This window comes from Coffea eugenioides, chromosome 11, assembly GCF_003713205.1.
Source record: "Coffea eugenioides isolate CCC68of chromosome 11, Ceug_1.0, whole genome shotgun sequence".
NCBI lineage: Eukaryota > Viridiplantae > Streptophyta > Magnoliopsida > Gentianales > Rubiaceae > Coffea > Coffea eugenioides.
Genome location: NC_040045.1, coordinates 30,874,321 through 30,891,312, shown reverse-complemented (window position 1 = coordinate 30,891,312; position 16,992 = coordinate 30,874,321). Strand labels below are relative to the sequence as shown.

Genomic DNA, 16,992 nt, shown 5'->3' with positions numbered 1-16,992 from the left:
CAATTCCCTGGATCTTCTTTTCCAAAGATATATGCACTTCGCCCAGCAATTCTACAAACTTGTTTTTCAAAAGAATAATTACATTTACTTTTCATTTGAGGTACAAATGATTGAATATAATACGATTGTTAAGGGAGAAGGTAAAATAAAAAAAAATGAGCCGAATCTATATAAACCATCAAAATTCAATCTAAAGAAAGGAAATACTCAAACTTGGAAAGGCTCAGTATCCTCTTTGTCATTAGGAGTTGATTGTATTTGGGAGCAACTCTCCTACACCATAAATAAAACCAAAATTTTTATGCAAATTTTCCATTGACAACATGAATCTAAGGAAGCTCTAGAGACAAGTAAACTAATAATATGTTGTACTCTTACTAATGGCAAAGAAACAAAACTTTGAGCATCAGTTTCTATGGACGAATATGATGATTGATAAGAGGAGGCCACCTGTTGAGTACAAGAAAATGCCGGATTATCCTTATTTGACAGAATTATATCCGGTTTGTATGTTAAATAAAAAAACTTTTAAGTCTAAAAACAATAATAGGCATAAATAAAAGGCTAAAACTCAAGCATATTAACCATCAAATTTGATAAATTTGAGTAAATTTCCAAAGTAGGATAAAATGCTGAGGTAGCTACTTTTTTGACTGAAGCACTTGATTTCTAATTTACATATGACAAGAATCAAACAAATATGTGGTTAGCCGTGTAAAAACTATGTTAATTTATTTCTTAAAAAAGTAACATTGCTCAACTTAATATTAGTGCTTACTCTTTCGGCATTGTGATTAAAGGAGAATTAAAGAGGACCCATTGTTGAAAATAACAAGAATTAATTGGTCTTTTCAGCAATTATATTATGTCACCGGAGACACAAGTTGCAAGTTGGCTTACTAATGCAATGTGTGGCGATAAGTTGTCGCCTCGCAACTTCCAATGGTCATGTTTTCCATTGAGTTAATGGATTGTAATTTGTATGGCAAATGAGATTTATATTTATTTTTCCCCCTTTTTTTGGGCACAAATGAGGTTTTAATTCTTCCACTTACTTAGTTTGCTAAAATGTAATTTAAACTAAATGATTTAGTCCTTCCACCCAAAATTCTAAAAAACGAACAGGATTTTCCTACACATTACTGCTCTCACTGTTCATAAATAAGTTATTTTAACAATTGAATCTATTAATATATGTTAGTTGGTTTAGACCATTGTGTGATATCAAAGGTGAAAAAAAAGAAAAAAATTACACGTGTGCACAAAAATAAAACAAAAAAGGTGTAGATTTTTCTTTTGAAAACTGGGTGAATTGTAGTTTTAGTCTCCAATTTTTAGCATATGTGCTAAATTAGTCTCTCATGTTCCCACCAAAATAATTTTGGTTCTCAAAATTTCTGATATTAGGTGCATTAAGGACATTTGACGAAAGTTCAATAATGACAAAGGGTTAAAATCAAATTACCACTATTTAATAGTTTTGACTTTGCTCTTTTAATCCCTATTGTTTGAAATTTTAATCATTTCAGTCGCTTAAGTTTTCATTAGTGATATTGAGCGTATTTGGATAAAATAAGATGCAAATTACAGTGCAATTGTCTTAAATGGGTGCTAGCGATTCTAATTAAACTTTTTATTTTTATTTCATTTATTCATGTGACTAATAAATTACATATTAATACTAGAATTCTCCTTTTCTTTTTATTTTATATATTATGTATATATATTGTCATCCAGTTGTAACTTATTCAAAAAAAAAAAAAAAACTCTTTAAGTTCAACGATGCTATTGTGTTGACATAAAGTGTTTTTATGAAATTGTATAGGGATTTATGAAGGCATTTGCCACATCTATTAATTCAATTCACCTATTTTTTTTCATTTTAAAGCCCGCTGGCTATGACTACTTGAAACTAAAGGGACCATATCGATCATAACCTCAAACATTAGGAACTAAAAATGTAAAGTCAAAATCAAAAAATTTGGAGAATAGATTTATTTTGGCTAAAATATTCGGATCAGTTTGATATACAAGTCAATATTGAGTACCAAAACCGTGTTTCTTTTTTTCTTTTTTTTTTTGTTGCTAACGGAGTGGGTGTTCGGGTCAATCCTTGCGAGGCCCGACTAATCCCACTCCGGCTCGAGAGGAGAGGCCCCATCTCTCCGAACACGATAATCACGGGACTCGAACCATTGCGGGCACTGGATACCAGCCCCTGAGAAAGTTTGCTGAGACCAAAACCGTGTTTCTCCCTTTGGCAAATTCTTATTTTCCTAAAATATAAATTATATAGATGGGGATGGGTGGGGAAGGCCACTTGCAAAAATTAATGGGAAACTTTTGACTATTGAATCGTCCTTTGCACTCTGGAAAGCATTACTGGAAGAGACAGCATCACAAAAAGCAGCGATAAGGTACCTTCCTTTTTCTACTGATCATTTGCCACTGTGAAGTCTTGGCCTGTCGACTCTTGAGAAATTTGATTGAGCATCATGGCAGAGAGTGTCGTAGGTTTTTTGATTAAACAGCTCTCAACCTTGCTTTCCCAAGAGATCACACTTTTGGGGGGGCTTAAATCAGATGTTCAATTCATCAATGATGAACTCGGGAGCATGAAGGCTTTCCTCAGAGAAGCTGAAGCAAAGGAAGACAATAATGATTCTCAACTCCAAGAATGGCTAAAGCAGGTTCGAGAAGTTGCTTATGATACAGAGGATGTTCTCGATGATTTTACCTTCCGCTTTGCTCGTGGTTACATGGATGGATTCTGTGGCAAGGTTGGAAAGATCTATAACTCAATGAAGAATCTGAAAGCTCGCCATCAAATTTCTTTGGAGATAAAAGACATCAAGGCCAGAGTTGGAGAGATTTCAGCGAGGCATCAGAGGTACCAGTCCCTATATGGTACTCAAGAAAGGGGCTTCATCTCTTCCCGTCAGGTGAATGCAGATTTTGACATTCGTGCTCAATCACTCTTCATTGAAGAAGCTCAACTTGTTGGGATTGATAAGCCAAAAGCAGAGCTCATCTCAAAAATCCTTGATGACCATTCCCAATTGAAAGTAGTTTCGGTTGTGGGAATGGGGGGACTCGGGAAGACTACCCTGGTGAAAAAAGTCTACGATGATGCTGCAGTGAAGAAACAATTTCAGAGCCATGCCTGGATAACTGTTTCTCAAAATTTTCAGTTCAGCGTCATCATCAAGAACCTGATCCAACAATTGTACAACGAAATCAGACAGCCGGTCCCTCCCCAAGTGGAATCCATGGATGTTCTTACGCTGAGTGAATTTGTCAAAGACTTCCTCCAAGAAAGAAGGTACATTATTGTCCTTGATGATGTCTGGAGTATAGATGCCTGGGAAGCTATCAAATGTGTATTGCCTGACTGCAATATCACTAGTCGTGTTGTGTTGACAACACGAATAGCTGATGTAGCTTCTGCGTCTTGTTTAGGATCACTTGACTTCATCTATAAGATGAAGCCTCTTACTGATAAAGAGTCTTGGACTCTATTTTGCAATAGAACATTTCAGAGCAATGACTGTCCTCCAAATCTGGAAGAAGTTGCTAAAAAATTATTGAAAAAATGTGAGGGCCTACCGCTTGCAATTGTTGCAATAGGTGGTGTTTTGGCTCTGAAGGACATGGAAAAGACAGATGAATGGGAGATGATTCTTCATGGTTTTGGCGGCGAGGCAGATGGCAGTGGTAAGCTTGACAGGATTAAAAGGGTACTCTTACTTAGCTACAATGATTTGCCTTACTATCTTAAAAGCTGCCTATTATATCTAAGCATCTACCCTGAAGATTATCCAATTGATGTGGATGATATACTTCTGAAATGGATTGCACTAGGATTTGTAGAAGAGAAAGAAAGAATAACATCCACTGATATTGCTATGAGATATATGAAAGAACTCATCAACAGAAGCTTAATCCAAGTTAAATCCTCATTTGCCGATGGCAGATTGGAAACATGTGGTCTCCATGATTTTCTACGTGAAATCATTGTTTCAAAATCCAAAGAGCAGGACTTCACGACTGTGGCCACCAGATATTACACAAGATGGCCTACAAAAGTTCGACACCTAGCAATCCACAACTTCATTGATAATCCACAAGAATTTAGTGGCTTAAAGTGTCTTCGGTCTGTGGCAATATTTGGGTATGAAGATCCTTTCACAACTACATTTTTGTCCGAGTTCTTAAGTGGTGATCCCAAGTTGCTAAAGGTGTTGGATTTGCATGGAGCTGAATTGGACAACATCCCAAAGCAAGTCTTCAAACTATTTCATCTCAGGTATCTTAATCTCAGTGGAACTGGAGTTAAAATTATTCCAAAATCTATTGGGAAGCTTCAAAACCTTGAAGTTATAGATCTGATAGGAACGAATGTAACAGAGTTGCCTGCGGATATTCTAAATCTAAGAAAACTCCGTTGTCTTTGCTTAGGTGGAGTGGGTGATTATTCAAATGAGTATGCAGTTTGGGGCTGCAAATCTCCAGATGGAATTGGAAAGCTTGTTTGTTTGGAGGATTTGTTTGGTATAGAAGCAGACAGTGATAAAATAGTAAGGGAGATTGGAAAGCTAACGCAATTGCGACAATTAGCCATCACAAAGCTGAGAAGAGAAGATGGAAAAGAGTTGCTGTCCTCCCTCTTGAGGCTGACCAACCTTCAAAAATTGGTCATCTCCTGTATTAAAGAAGATGAGATCCTTGATCTCCAACATTCCGTCTCTCCAAAACTTGGATTCCTCACATCTCTGTTGTTGAAGGGGCGTTTAGAGAGAGTACCGCAATGGGTGACATCACTTCAATCCTTGAGAATCTTACAGTTGGACAATAGTAGGTTGAGAGAAGATGAGAATGTAACAGGCTCCCTCGGACATTTGCCCAATCTGGTATCACTTACTCTCTATCGTGCTTATGAAGGGGAGACACTGTGTTTCGAGGTTGGAGGATTTCAAAAACTCCAGCACTTAGAGCTTGTGCAATTAACAAGACTGAAATGGGTGAGAGTGGAAGAGGAATCAATGGCTACTCTCAGAAATCTGCAATTAATGGGTTGTAAACAGATGCAGGAGTTGCCTTCAGGCATCCAAAACTTGACCGGACTTCAATTTCTTGGGTTCTTTGATATGTCTGATGAGCTAATGCAGAAAGTACAAAATTTAGATCAACAAAGTGAAGATTATCAGACAATTTCTCATATCCCTCAAGTTTTCACTGGTCACTGGATTGATGGTCATTGGGAAGGCACGTTCCTCTAAGAGAAGAGAAGCTAAGAGACAACTCTTTGCAGCTTTCAACATTAATTGATATTCAGTCAACTCATCTCTTCTATAGGTCTCAGGTTGCTTACTAGCTTTTCCTTTTATTTCATTGAGTTCTCGTTTACTTTTTCCTTTCTACTGCTTACTACATTTGTATCAAATCATATCATGAAATAGCTACAATCACCTTCAATTCCTCGAAATAGTTTTTTATAGTTGGCTCCATCAAACTTGCTCTGGTTAAGTAAAACAGAGAAGGCAGTCTTCATTAAGTTAATTTTGAAGTGTATGAAGCAGTAAGTGAAATTAGTTTGGATGTATAACACCTTTTGAAGTCCAAAGTCCAGACTTGAAGGTTGTCATGGCAAAATAAGGGATTTCGCAAAAGTAAGGAGTTCTCATGGCTTCTACTTTTTCAATCCTCTTGGAAATTATGATCATTCCTTTTCATGTTTTGGTATTTACGCGGTCTTTTGAGTTTTTGCCTTCATCACCTTTGGCATTTCTCTTCGTTCTTCCTGTGTTTGATATGTTTTGTTTTTGGTTGTAAATTGTTGTTTCCTTTGGTCGTTTGTTTTAGCTGTACTTGTTGTTGTACTTCTGCAACAACGGCCAACTATACTTGTTATGGACCTTATGGTGCTTGAAATGTATAAACTCCATTTCATCATGATGTAAGATCTTCATCTGATTTTACCCCCAAAGGGCCAAGCAATGTGATTGAGAACACGCCATTAATCCGGGGATCGATGTTTTCCAAAATTGAATTTGAATCCTCCCTCGATTTTTGAAGTAAATAACTCTAAGCAATTCTTTGTCATTATCACAACACAGAAACTTGACAGGGTTGCAATGAACACAGTTTGGAACATTTTTCATGCGATTAGACACCACAGGCCATGTAAAACTGATGGAAGAGTTGCACTCTATAATATATCTATTGAGCTAATGCACAAATGAGGGTAATGGTGGCAAATGATCCCAAACTTCAATCGGCTGTCCATGACCAAAGGCAATTTGGGCGGGATGTGTTTAATATATATGGGAATCTTTTGAGTTTTTGTAGCAAGTAATTTTATATTTCTGAGTAAACACATTTTTGAATTATATGTTTAATGTACGTGAACTTCCATGGTACAACACTAGTTCTTTACCTCATTTTTTCCCCTACTTTTAATACATAGCAATTTGTACAAAGATCTAATTGACTAGAAAAAACTATCACGTTAATCTTGATTGTCGAGTAATATGAACAAATATAGCACCCTCCGTATGATGAAATGCCTAGTGATTTTTTCTTTTAGTATGATGAAATGCTTAGTAGGCAAAAATTTGAAATTTAGAATATGGATATCTTTGGTAGGTTTTACAAGTGGTGGAAACATCTTATTATATTCTACAATAATGAACCATTTTGTTATATCCACAATAATTTATTTGGGCAATTAGTGGAAAAAAATAGGGGTAGGATATTAATCTGAATTGATTTTTTTCTGGTAGAGTATACTTGAAGAAAGAAGGGATGTAATACGGGCAAATGATTTGAATATATTAGTTTGTTCATTTTGTTTTCTCTTAGTCCTAGTTAGCAGGCATTTGTAATGTACTTATATAAGACTCGTTCTCACGTATCATACAAAACACTCCATATTTCCTAGATTTCAAAAATACTTAGAAAAATACTCATACTTTTCAATTAACTCTATGAAACACATAATAAATTTTTGTCATGTATTGAGATACACAGGCATAGTTCTGCTCATCTGATTGAGCTCTTTTGAGACCTGAGTTTTCACTGACCAGTACACAAACTGATTATTGTATACCAGCATTTTTATAGAGCTTTAAGAAATTTTCAGAATTAACTTGACAGTTTACTGATTTGACATAGCCAAATTGCAGATTGAAGGGGGCAAGATTTTGTTGTTCAAACCATCAACTTGATCTACTAGCTAGTAGCTTATTTTCAAACCTGCACTTATGGCCATTTTCCTGCTCGAATGGTCCCAAAAAAGTTCATATGCCAATGTCAGAAATCTCATGCATAAAATGCAGGTTTTAAAAGAACTATTTGACCAAATAAACTATTCAAATACTCAGAACACTTGTAACAAACATGGGAATCATTACTCTAACAAAATGTTTAGTCTAGCTGCAATATTGGGCCAAACTATATATAAATATAACCAAACATTACAAGATTTTCCAATGACTACTTCTTTAATAACTTCTTGGAAGAAGAACAGTGAAGCCAACAGATACTCCAAAGAGGAGGATGAGCAGGCCAGTGAAGTTGACCATCAATGCTCGTTGCCCTCTTCTTAAGCCCGTGAAGATGAATTTCTCAATCAAGCCGGTCACAGCACTCAATCTTGCCATAAAAAATATAACCATGCCAAGCAGGACATGCCCTGGTGCAAAATTTGCTCTAGTTGTGGAGTCTCTGGCTCAGAACCAAAAGGTAAAGAAGCCAAAGAGCCACTGACAAAAAAACTTCAGAATCTTCCATTATATTCTGGCTCTAGTTGTTTTAATAAACTTGTTCTTATTTTTTCATGCATACAAGTCGTATTACCTGTTCTTACAGACAAATCCCCACCCTCTTCATTTTTTTTGTAGATTTGCAGGTTGTCATACATGTTAATTTATCTGTACGAGCATGTGTATAAACTAAAATACCAGACTTAAACTATTACCAGGTTCTCCAAAGTCATCGGCCGCATCTTTCCTCTCCAAACTGTTGCCAAGTTCCTCCTCTGTACTTACAGATATTCTCCTCTTCTTAGCTAACATATTCTCATCCAAACTTTCAGAACCTTCAGCATTTAGAATACTCAAAGATCTGACATACTGCAAAGCATATTTAATCGTACAACTGGTCAACATCTCACAGAACATAAACGCAACTTGAATTAACTTATTTAGTTTTACATACACAACAAGGTATGTAAGAAAATGTACTGCAATTACAGGTAACAAGACACCAAGCTGATTTCTACACTTTACACCTTTTAGATGCAAGCAGGTTTCCCATTGAGATAGTTCAGATATATGAAATTGGATGAATCAATCAGATCATCTATAAAAAAAAGAAAAAGAAAAAAGAAAAGATGGTGAAGAAATATCATGCATGCTGATTCTGCACAAGTTCAGTAGCATAAGTATATAAAAGCCATAGGCTATTATCTTCAAGAATTACATTTCATTAAACTGCAATTTCTCTACTAATAATCATATCGAACAATTATGTCAGAATTGCTCCCAAACTCGAGTATTCTGCCCCTGGACCATCTGTTGTACAATAAATTTCTGATTATCCTTGTGCTAATTGTCACTCTTTTAACCAAGATTTCATAAATTAATACAGCTATCAAGATAGAACCGGGTTAGCAAAAAAGTTGTAGAAAGAAGCATTGTTCTAAGATCAGAAGTGCTAAAAGTCAATCAAATTTTGAAAAAAAATTAATGAAAAGAAAAAGTAAAGAATGACGATAGATCACCACCAGCTAGCCAGACTCACTTCATTTCTCCACCATTTTCCAAGAGAAAACAGTTTACATAGAATAGCCAGTAAGAAAAGATTATCTATATTTGACACATAATTCTATTATCTCCATAGGAGGATTCAGAGGGATTCTCATCTTTAAAAGTCAATAGTTCGATTTGGTAGCAGATATTTCTGTTCTCATGGAATTCTTCAGGTTTCAATCAGCAATCAGGATATAAAAGTCTTCTATAGCTGCAACTGATGGAAGTAGAAGAATACAGATAGTTATTGATGCATATGAAAATAACATGAGATTTGGAGAATATGCAAGGTTGTCCACTGTAGGAGTGATGTATCAGATCTCTATGTTCGCAGTTTGAAAAGGAGAACTGGTACAAAATAGTATCCCCATGGACGCAACGGTTTCTAAATTTCTTCTTCCCTACTTCTGTTCTAATTTTCTGCACCAATTGTATCCTAGAGCCCTATTTAGTGCACAAATTCAGCAACTCAATATTCCAACAACATAGAGCATGCTTCAAGCTTAAGACCCATGCCCAGATAACAAAGCACTTCCCCAGCTTTTAAAATCCATTAGAAGTACACTAAAATAGCTTCTGACTTACACAAGCTGCTGATCAGTAAAAATGTCCTGAACTCTTTTAACTAATAGTCCTAAAAGCAGCAAACTCATTCACACAAAATTTGAACACAAGCTTTTAACACTGAATGTTATTTGACAGAGGGGAAGACAGGTTGAACTCTTACTTTCACATTGGTGTATATTCAAGGACGGGAAAAGAAACTACCACATGCAATGGAAGATGAGAGTAAAATGTCAGGAAGAAAGCCACATATGACACAAAGGTTTAGGACATCACTTCCAAGACAAAGATGCATAAAAAATTCACCAGTGAATAACTTAAATAACTCCTTCATGGATGGCCTAACAAACCTGGGTCTGTGGGGTGTGTGTACAATAGTACATGCAATATGTACTGGGCTTCAGCTCAGCCCTGGGGACCAGAATATCTTATGACAGGAAATTGAGGTGATGAATCCCAACATTCCAATTAAAAGCCCTTCCAACAAAGTCAACGAATAAGCCTATGGTCTCAAACAATGGCTGAAGTGTCCTCCACTGTCAGTTTACCCAATACCCATAAGCTACTAAAGCACCATAAATTTTAAGTCTACTGAAATATGTAGAATTTAAATTTTTAATAAATAATCGAGATCCTAAAAAGATTACCCATTCTTCAAAGTGGGTAAATTGGATCTTCAGTCAAGTTCCCAAGAATATTAAAATTTACTCTTCCCTTAAACTCTTCATTGGTTGCATCAGTCGTGAATATTGATGGCATTCATAAAAAACGAATGGAACGCATAATGTATCAATATATCAACATCAGTTTGAAGCCCTAAGAAAACATTCAGCACACACAGCTTGCAAGCACCAGATGCACACCTCCCCATTCTCCAAGTTGGTTTATCGTTTGCCTTCCCTTTGCTACGAGAGAGGTCCAAGAAATAAAAACGATACAGGCTTTGGAGAGGACTTCAAATATAACTGAAACTCATTCATTTCTTTCACATAGTGATAAGCCTCAGCAACGCTTGGCCTCTGGTGTAAATATATCCAAAAACAATTCCAAACAAGTTGTCTGCCACAAGATTTTAAGCTAACTCTAAATTGTCCACTTATTATTTGGGCCCTAGAAGAGTAGAACATCTCATGCCTATACAATTCCCTTTAGGTATGAATGAAAGACAATTATCTAAAGCTGCTGCAATGGAGAATGCCTTTTTGATATTAAAAGCAAACTGAAGCTTATATATCTATTTCTTGAGAACTCAAAATAGGTGATTGGCAATCAGCTATATATTTCATGCATATAATATCTGATGTCTCAAATGCCGAACAAAATTGGACTAATGGTCTTCTCCTTCTAGAAATATGATCACTTAAGACCATGTCATTCTTTAGAGAAATATAATGATACACTTATTAAATTGCTTTTATATTTAAAAAATTTTTCTTACGGCAGAAAATATTGCATATCTTCTATCTGTTGTTTATGATTTCTTTTCAAAGAAAACAATGCAAAGGTTCCGTATTAGTAAGGTGAATTTGTGCTTAACCTGTATCAGTTATGTGCTCAAGCCTAAGCTAAGGTTACTATGTATCCATAAGCCTCTTCAAATTCAAGGAAATTGGTAAGTCATATATATATATATATATATAAATACTGGAAAGCTGTGAGTGATTAACCAGTGCTGCATTTTGGATGTCAGATCATGTCATTTACTCAAGAAGGCACATCAGACTTAAGCAGAGTCACTTGATTGAACCAAGTGACAAATGACAGTGTGTAAGCAAAACATGTTGAATAAGACTTGTAAACAAGGACTAAACCATACTAATCTGTGACCCAAAAATGCACAGGCTACAAATAAATAGATGAAGTGGAAGATCATAGGAAAAAAAATTTGAAGCCAGCTACTAGACTCAGATGTTAATAACCTATCGGCAGGATAATTGACATCTTATCCTTCTGTTTGTCTGCAAACTGAAATCTTAATCAAGTTTAGAACCCAAAAATCATCAACGTTTTTCCTAGACTAAGTTCAACAGATGGAAATAATGTTGCACGCCATTATTCTCACAAATGAAGACCATTAGCATTACACTTCATTTCCATACATTTATCACATTTAAATCGGAATACAACTTCAGTTTTTTTGTTTTTCCCCCATCAACACCTGTTGCATTTGAACAACACAACATGCCTGTGCCTACCTTCTGCATAGCTCACCCAGTTCTCCAAACTTCATCAGTTTTATCAATTTGTTGCCATCCCATTTGCTGTTTACTTATGCTTAATCATTCAAACATCTATTCCATAAAATTGCTACTCTTCATCTTAAACCAAAACAATTACAGCTGCAAACACATTACACCGGTAATTCAAGCCCGCTACAGTCTTGTTCACTTACAAAAACCCCAAGTTCCCAACCTTGCCCGGAATTTAAGAATACCATAAAACCAAGTTCACTAAACCAATTTAACTGTCCTGATTCTGAAGTCAGCATGAATTTTCTTTATGTCTAAAATTTCCTTATTGTGACATTATTCCAAAGAACTGACGAGACAAAACCAGCAGAATTCATTACCTTTTCAAAAATTGACATGGCTTCTTTTGTTGCACTCATCTCCCTCTCTACATAACAAAGGAAGCATTTTTATCAATCACCACACTACCCGGACTATCCCAAACTATCAAATTGAAAATTTTCAAAAAACCCAGAAGCAAATTACATAAATAAATGCCAATAAAGTACAAAAACAACAAAAAAAAAACATAGCTCTCTGGACAGAAGAGATGGGATGAGAGGCCTTACTGATGGGGCAGGTGATGAGGAATCCGGAGTGGGAATGACTGAGGAGAGAAGAAGAGGCGTTGTAGTCAAAACGAGGAATGGTGATCACAATAGAGTGCTGCTCCCAGGGCTTCAGCTCCTCCTTGGTTTTCAGTTCCAATTCTTTTGCTTTTTCTTCTGTTTTTGCTGTCACAAATTTTTCAGCCACTCTTTTTTGAGTCTATCGGTGTTTCATTCCCAGTATTATTGAGTTAATGGATTGCAACCTGTATGGCAAATGATATTTATATTTATATTTCGCCCCCTCTTTTGTATGGCAAATGAGGATTTATATTTCTTCCACTTACTTTACTGATAAAATGTGATTTATACTAAATGATTTAGGCCTTGTTTGATAATCCAATTTAACACTTAAGCTTAATGGATTCAGATCTAAACATCTTCAGATAGATTTGATAACAAAAAATAGAATGTCTAAATTAATTAAGTGGCATTGAATTTTTTACGTAAAACTTGAAATATTAAATTTGAAGTCTGAATCGGTTAAGCTATTAAATTGCTAAGTACTAAATGTGACACATTTGAGTGTATATCAAAATGAAATATTAAATTTAAAGTCTGAATCCATTAATTTATTGAATTGTTAAGTACTAAATGTAATACATTTGAGTGTATATCACATTAAGTGATAAATGAATAACTTATCACTTATTTTTTGGAGCAAGTTTTACCTGGAAAATTTAGTGTCATTTTATTTTTCGAAGCCAATTTTGCCTAGAAAATTCAGTGTCATTTGATTAATTCAGATGCACAATTTTTTGGTTATCAAATGCGTTTGAACATGTTAATATCTAAATCCATTAACTTTAAGTGTTAAATTGAGTTATCAAATAGGGGTTAATACTTAACAATTCAACAACTTAATTTAATGGAATTCAGACTTCAAACTTCAATTTTCAAACTTTAATTTTATCAAATGCACTCTCCTTTTACCCAAATTCTACCAAACAGGATTTTTCTATATTACCACCCTCACAATTTACAAAGTCATTTTAACAATTGAATCTATTAACCGATGTCAGTCGGTTTGGACCATTATGTGATATCAAAGGTGAAAAAAATCACATGTGTGCACAAAAATAAAACCAAAAAAAGGTGTAGATTTTTCTTTCGGAAAAAGGGAGAATTGTAGTTTTAGTCTCCAATTTTTAGATTAAGCGTTAAATTAGTCTTTAATGTTCCGATCAAAATAAATTTGGTTTTCAAAGTTTTTGGTAGTAGGTACATTCTACAATGACGAAAACTCAACAATGACTAATAGGCAAAATTTAATTATTGTTATTTAACAATTTTGACTTTGTACTTTTGGATTGAAATTTTAATCATTTTAGTTGCTTAAGTTTTCACATAGTGATATTGAGGGTAATAGGACAAAATAAGATGCGAATCACAACGCAATTGTCTTAAATTGGTACTAGCAATCCTAATTAAACTTTTTTATTTTTTACTTCATTTATTCATGCCACTAATGTCTCATATACTTCTTCCCTTTGGTATACTTGGTCTCAAACTTAGTATTATATATGTAATTATTGTTTTATCCCTTTCTTACTCATTTTGAGAGGGAAACGGATTAGCATGAAAATTTGAGGCAATCCTTCTAGGATTATCAATGGGGCTGAGTCAGTTTGAACTCGGCTCCGAGAAAAAGTCTAATGAGTCTAGCCTTCATTGAGTTGGATTGAAATTGGATCTAAATATTAGCTCCAAATTAAATGTGAGCAGAGTTTGGGCCTTATTAGGGTCAAACCCGATATAGGCTTGACCCTTTAATATGCATATATATATATATATATATAATATTCATATTTTGATATATATAATTATATATCTAAATATATAATACAAATACTTATGAGTTATTTGTCAAAATATATTAATATATATATATACGTAATATTACATGTACAAAATTATGTCAAAAGATTTAGAAGGACAAATCTTAGTATGAGCAAATTGAGGACCTTTGAAGATATATTAACTATTGATCATGTTTTATTTCTATTTTCCATGTACATTGAATTAATTGGATATATTATTGTTGAAAAATTCTTGGTTTATATACTTTTTAATGAATTGTTACCGATTCTTGTATAGTTTTAATGTTGTGGTCCTATGGATATTAAATTAGTTTAAACTTAATAATTATAGTAATTACATTAAGAAAATTAAGGAGTTATAAGTGAGTTTGAGTTAAGTCCGAATTAAACTCACAATCTGAATATTTTGTGAATCAAGTACGAGTTTCATATTTATCAATCCAAAACTCATAATTCAAAATCCAAAAGTGGTACTAACTACTAACTATAAAAGCAAACCTGAGTTTGTTAAACCTCGATTCAAATGGCCCAATTGATAGGCCTAAGTCCTTTCCTTCTTTTGATTTAAATGAAATTAAATTTAAACCTATAGTTTAGTACTCATATTCCTTTGTACCAAAACAGCCTTTTGACCTTTGAAAAAAATTACCCAAAATACTACAAGTTATCTTCACCTGGATTAGAATTATTTCAAGTAATCTTGAATGTCAAGTCACATAATCGATTTTGTTGTCTAGGTTCTATTTTTCTTTTTTAGTTTTTTATTCTAATTGTAAAAAAAAGGTTCTAATCGCAATACTACTATGATTGATCATGGAAGTATATTGTTTGGATTGCATTTTCTGGAAGGGTATATTGTAATACTTTTTTAGATATGATATATATAAAATAAAAAGTTCATTGAAAAATGTATCAAGGAAATATTCCCAAAAAACATGAGATTTTTGTCTAGAATGGCAATCCAAAAAAAGCCAGTATATTGGCATACTACTGCAAATTGTCCTCTTTTCTACAAATATATATTTTTTTATAACTTAAACTATCCAAAAAAAAGATCTCTAATCAAAATATTGAATTGTTATGTTCAAACTTGTAACATATATGCTTCTAATAAAACAAAAAAAAATGAAAAAGATCAATTTTTAAAAACATTACCTATGAAAGATAGAAGCAATTGATAAAATTCAGGAATTCTTCCAGACTTGTGGTTTTCAAATATCATTGATTTCCTCTAGTTTCATGTGATCTAGTAGGCCCTTGCAATTTTAATCTTTTGCCATTGCTAGAAAATGTACAATGGTAGGGAAAGAACGGTGTTGGTAGTGAAGAAAGAGGCAAAGGAACTCTTTTATAGCAACTGTGAAGCTTTAGGGTAATTGCAGTAGTTAACGAATAGACACAACTGAACCACTACACAAAATGGCCACCTTAAGGTGTTGGGCCTGCTCGTCGTGTTGGTAATTTAGCATTGTGCCATAACACTCTCCCTTGATCTAATTGGGTTTTTAGCCTACCCACTAATCACTCATAGCGCTAAGTAGTAGGGTTTAATGAAGAAACCTTTTCTTTTTAATTGAGATTGGTAGTTCAGAAAATTGATGAAAAGAATTTAAGCCTGACATGAATAGAAGTTATTCAAACATTATTCTTCTTTCCATTTTTAAATGAAGTTCTTTCTTCGCATGTAAAGAAAGAAAAAATAAGTTCAACAAGTATGTTTAGGATTATTTAAAAATCAATTCAAAAGGTTTATTCTGTCGAGAAACTCAAAGAAGAGATAGTGAAACAAGGAAGAAACGCAGTTTGATTCCTAATGTTTAGCTTGCACACCAAAATGATCCTTAATATTTTGACAGAAAAAAAAAATCTTCTCCATCAAATTTGTGATTTTAGGCAAATATAGAACAATTGACGAAAAATTTCAATAATTGACGGGCAAAATTAAATTGGTTTAATCCATTGACAGACATAACTAACCCATGACCGCAATCTCATCTTCCATTTCTTCAAAAGCATCTTCATTCAATTTTTTTTTTTTTAATCTTTAGCAACTATGTTTGGTCAATGTCTATTATAGATTTGTGTTATGTGTAAAAACTTCTGCTAAACATATTGTTAGAAAATGTACGAAGTTACAATAGTGACTTGTCAAACTAATATAAGATTAAGTGATTAATCAAGTTTTCTTCTTACTTGCAGAATGCTCGTTGATGCATGTTGATGTGTTATTGAACTCAAAGACACCACTTCATAACCTTAGTAGAAGTTGGGGTCCAAAGTCTACCAAAATAAATAGAAAAACACACAAATAAACAAAAAAAAAATTAACTTGCAAATCTATTATACCAAGAAAAAATTAAGATAGCTAAGAAACTACATGTAACTAACAGTTCATATTATATAAACGAAAAGCATGCTGTTTATTTGTGATAATTGTGCCATATTTCTAGTACTTTGCTCATATACTCCATCACATTTTTTTAAAAAAAGAAAACAAACTCCATTGCAAGTTGCTTGCAAACGTTTATGGTAGATGGGCTCAGGCAAATGCCTTTACCTGTTGAAGTCTTACACTGGTGGTTATGATAAATGTGGCTTTGAACACTTTCGGACTTTTGAATATGCAATTTTCGTGATCGGTGGACATTGAGGCTTTTAAGAGAGATGGGGCAACAAGAGTGGGATGGAGTGGTGTGAAATATGAAACAGATGTGTGAAGCTAGTTTCTTGACAGTAAACTCGAATATGACAAACTTTTCAGCCGAACAAGAAAAAAATCTCATCTTATAACTTGGCAGTCATAATGCTGCAGTGCAAAAACAAGATCCATAATTAGCACACAGGGTAAATAACTATGCACTTGCCTCCGGTGGGTAGCTCGGTTGGGACTGGTCGTTTGTAGTTACAGCAAGGTCCTAGGTTCGACTCCCATGTGCTACCGTTGTTGGGTATCTTTGGGGCA

At 34.3% G+C, this 16,992-nt stretch overlaps 2 protein-coding genes across 5 annotated transcripts; one reads left to right on the top strand and one right to left on the bottom strand.

Moving 5' to 3' along the window:
• The first annotated feature begins 2,355 nt into the window (after positions 1–2,355).
• Positions 2,356–5,485, top strand: LOC113751079 (disease resistance protein RPM1-like). The gene is made up of 2 exons (XM_027294942.1): positions 2,356–5,328; positions 5,368–5,485. Exon 1 carries the CDS (start codon positions 2,496–2,498, stop codon positions 5,277–5,279), a length of 2,784 nt encoding a protein of 927 aa, XP_027150743.1. The 5' UTR covers positions 2,356–2,495; the 3' UTR covers positions 5,280–5,328; positions 5,368–5,485.
• Positions 5,486–7,072: 1,587 nt separating this feature from the next.
• LOC113754155 lies at positions 7,073–12,393 on the bottom strand. 4 transcript variants are annotated; one of them, XR_003465136.1, is made up of 4 exons: positions 12,172–12,393; positions 11,944–11,990; positions 7,979–8,132; positions 7,073–7,254 (listed from the first exon to the last, which is right to left on the bottom strand). XR_003465136.1 is itself a non-coding variant. In XM_027298506.1 (4 exons), the coding sequence occupies exons 2-4, from the start codon at positions 11,980–11,982 to the stop codon at positions 7,503–7,505; spliced, it is 384 nt and encodes a 127-aa protein (XP_027154307.1). In that variant the 5' UTR covers positions 11,983–11,990; positions 12,172–12,393; the 3' UTR covers positions 7,330–7,502. The 4 variants fall into 4 exon arrangements, 2 of the variants coding, with proteins under 2 accessions (XP_027154307.1, XP_027154308.1); XM_027298506.1 differs by lacking the exon at positions 7,073–7,254 and adding an exon at positions 7,330–7,693; XM_027298507.1 differs by lacking the exon at positions 7,073–7,254 and adding an exon at positions 7,678–7,763.
• Positions 12,394–16,992: the final 4,599 nt, after the last annotated feature.

Coding starts and splice junctions, on each gene's coding strand:
- LOC113751079 (XM_027294942.1), top strand. CDS start 2,496: ATGGCAGAGAGTGTCGTAGGTTTTTTGATTAAACAGCTCTCAACCTTG.
- LOC113754155 (XM_027298506.1), bottom strand. CDS start 11,982: ATGAGTGCAACAAAAGAAGCCATGTCAATTTTTGAAAAG. Junction 8,133..11,943: donor CCATGTCAATTTTTGAAAAG/GTAATGAATTCT, acceptor TATGCTTTGCAG/TATGTCAGATCTTTGAGTAT. Junction 7,694..7,978: donor CGATGACTTTGGAGAACCTG/GTAATAGTTTAA, acceptor ATTTTGCACCAG/GGCATGTCCTGCTTGGCATG.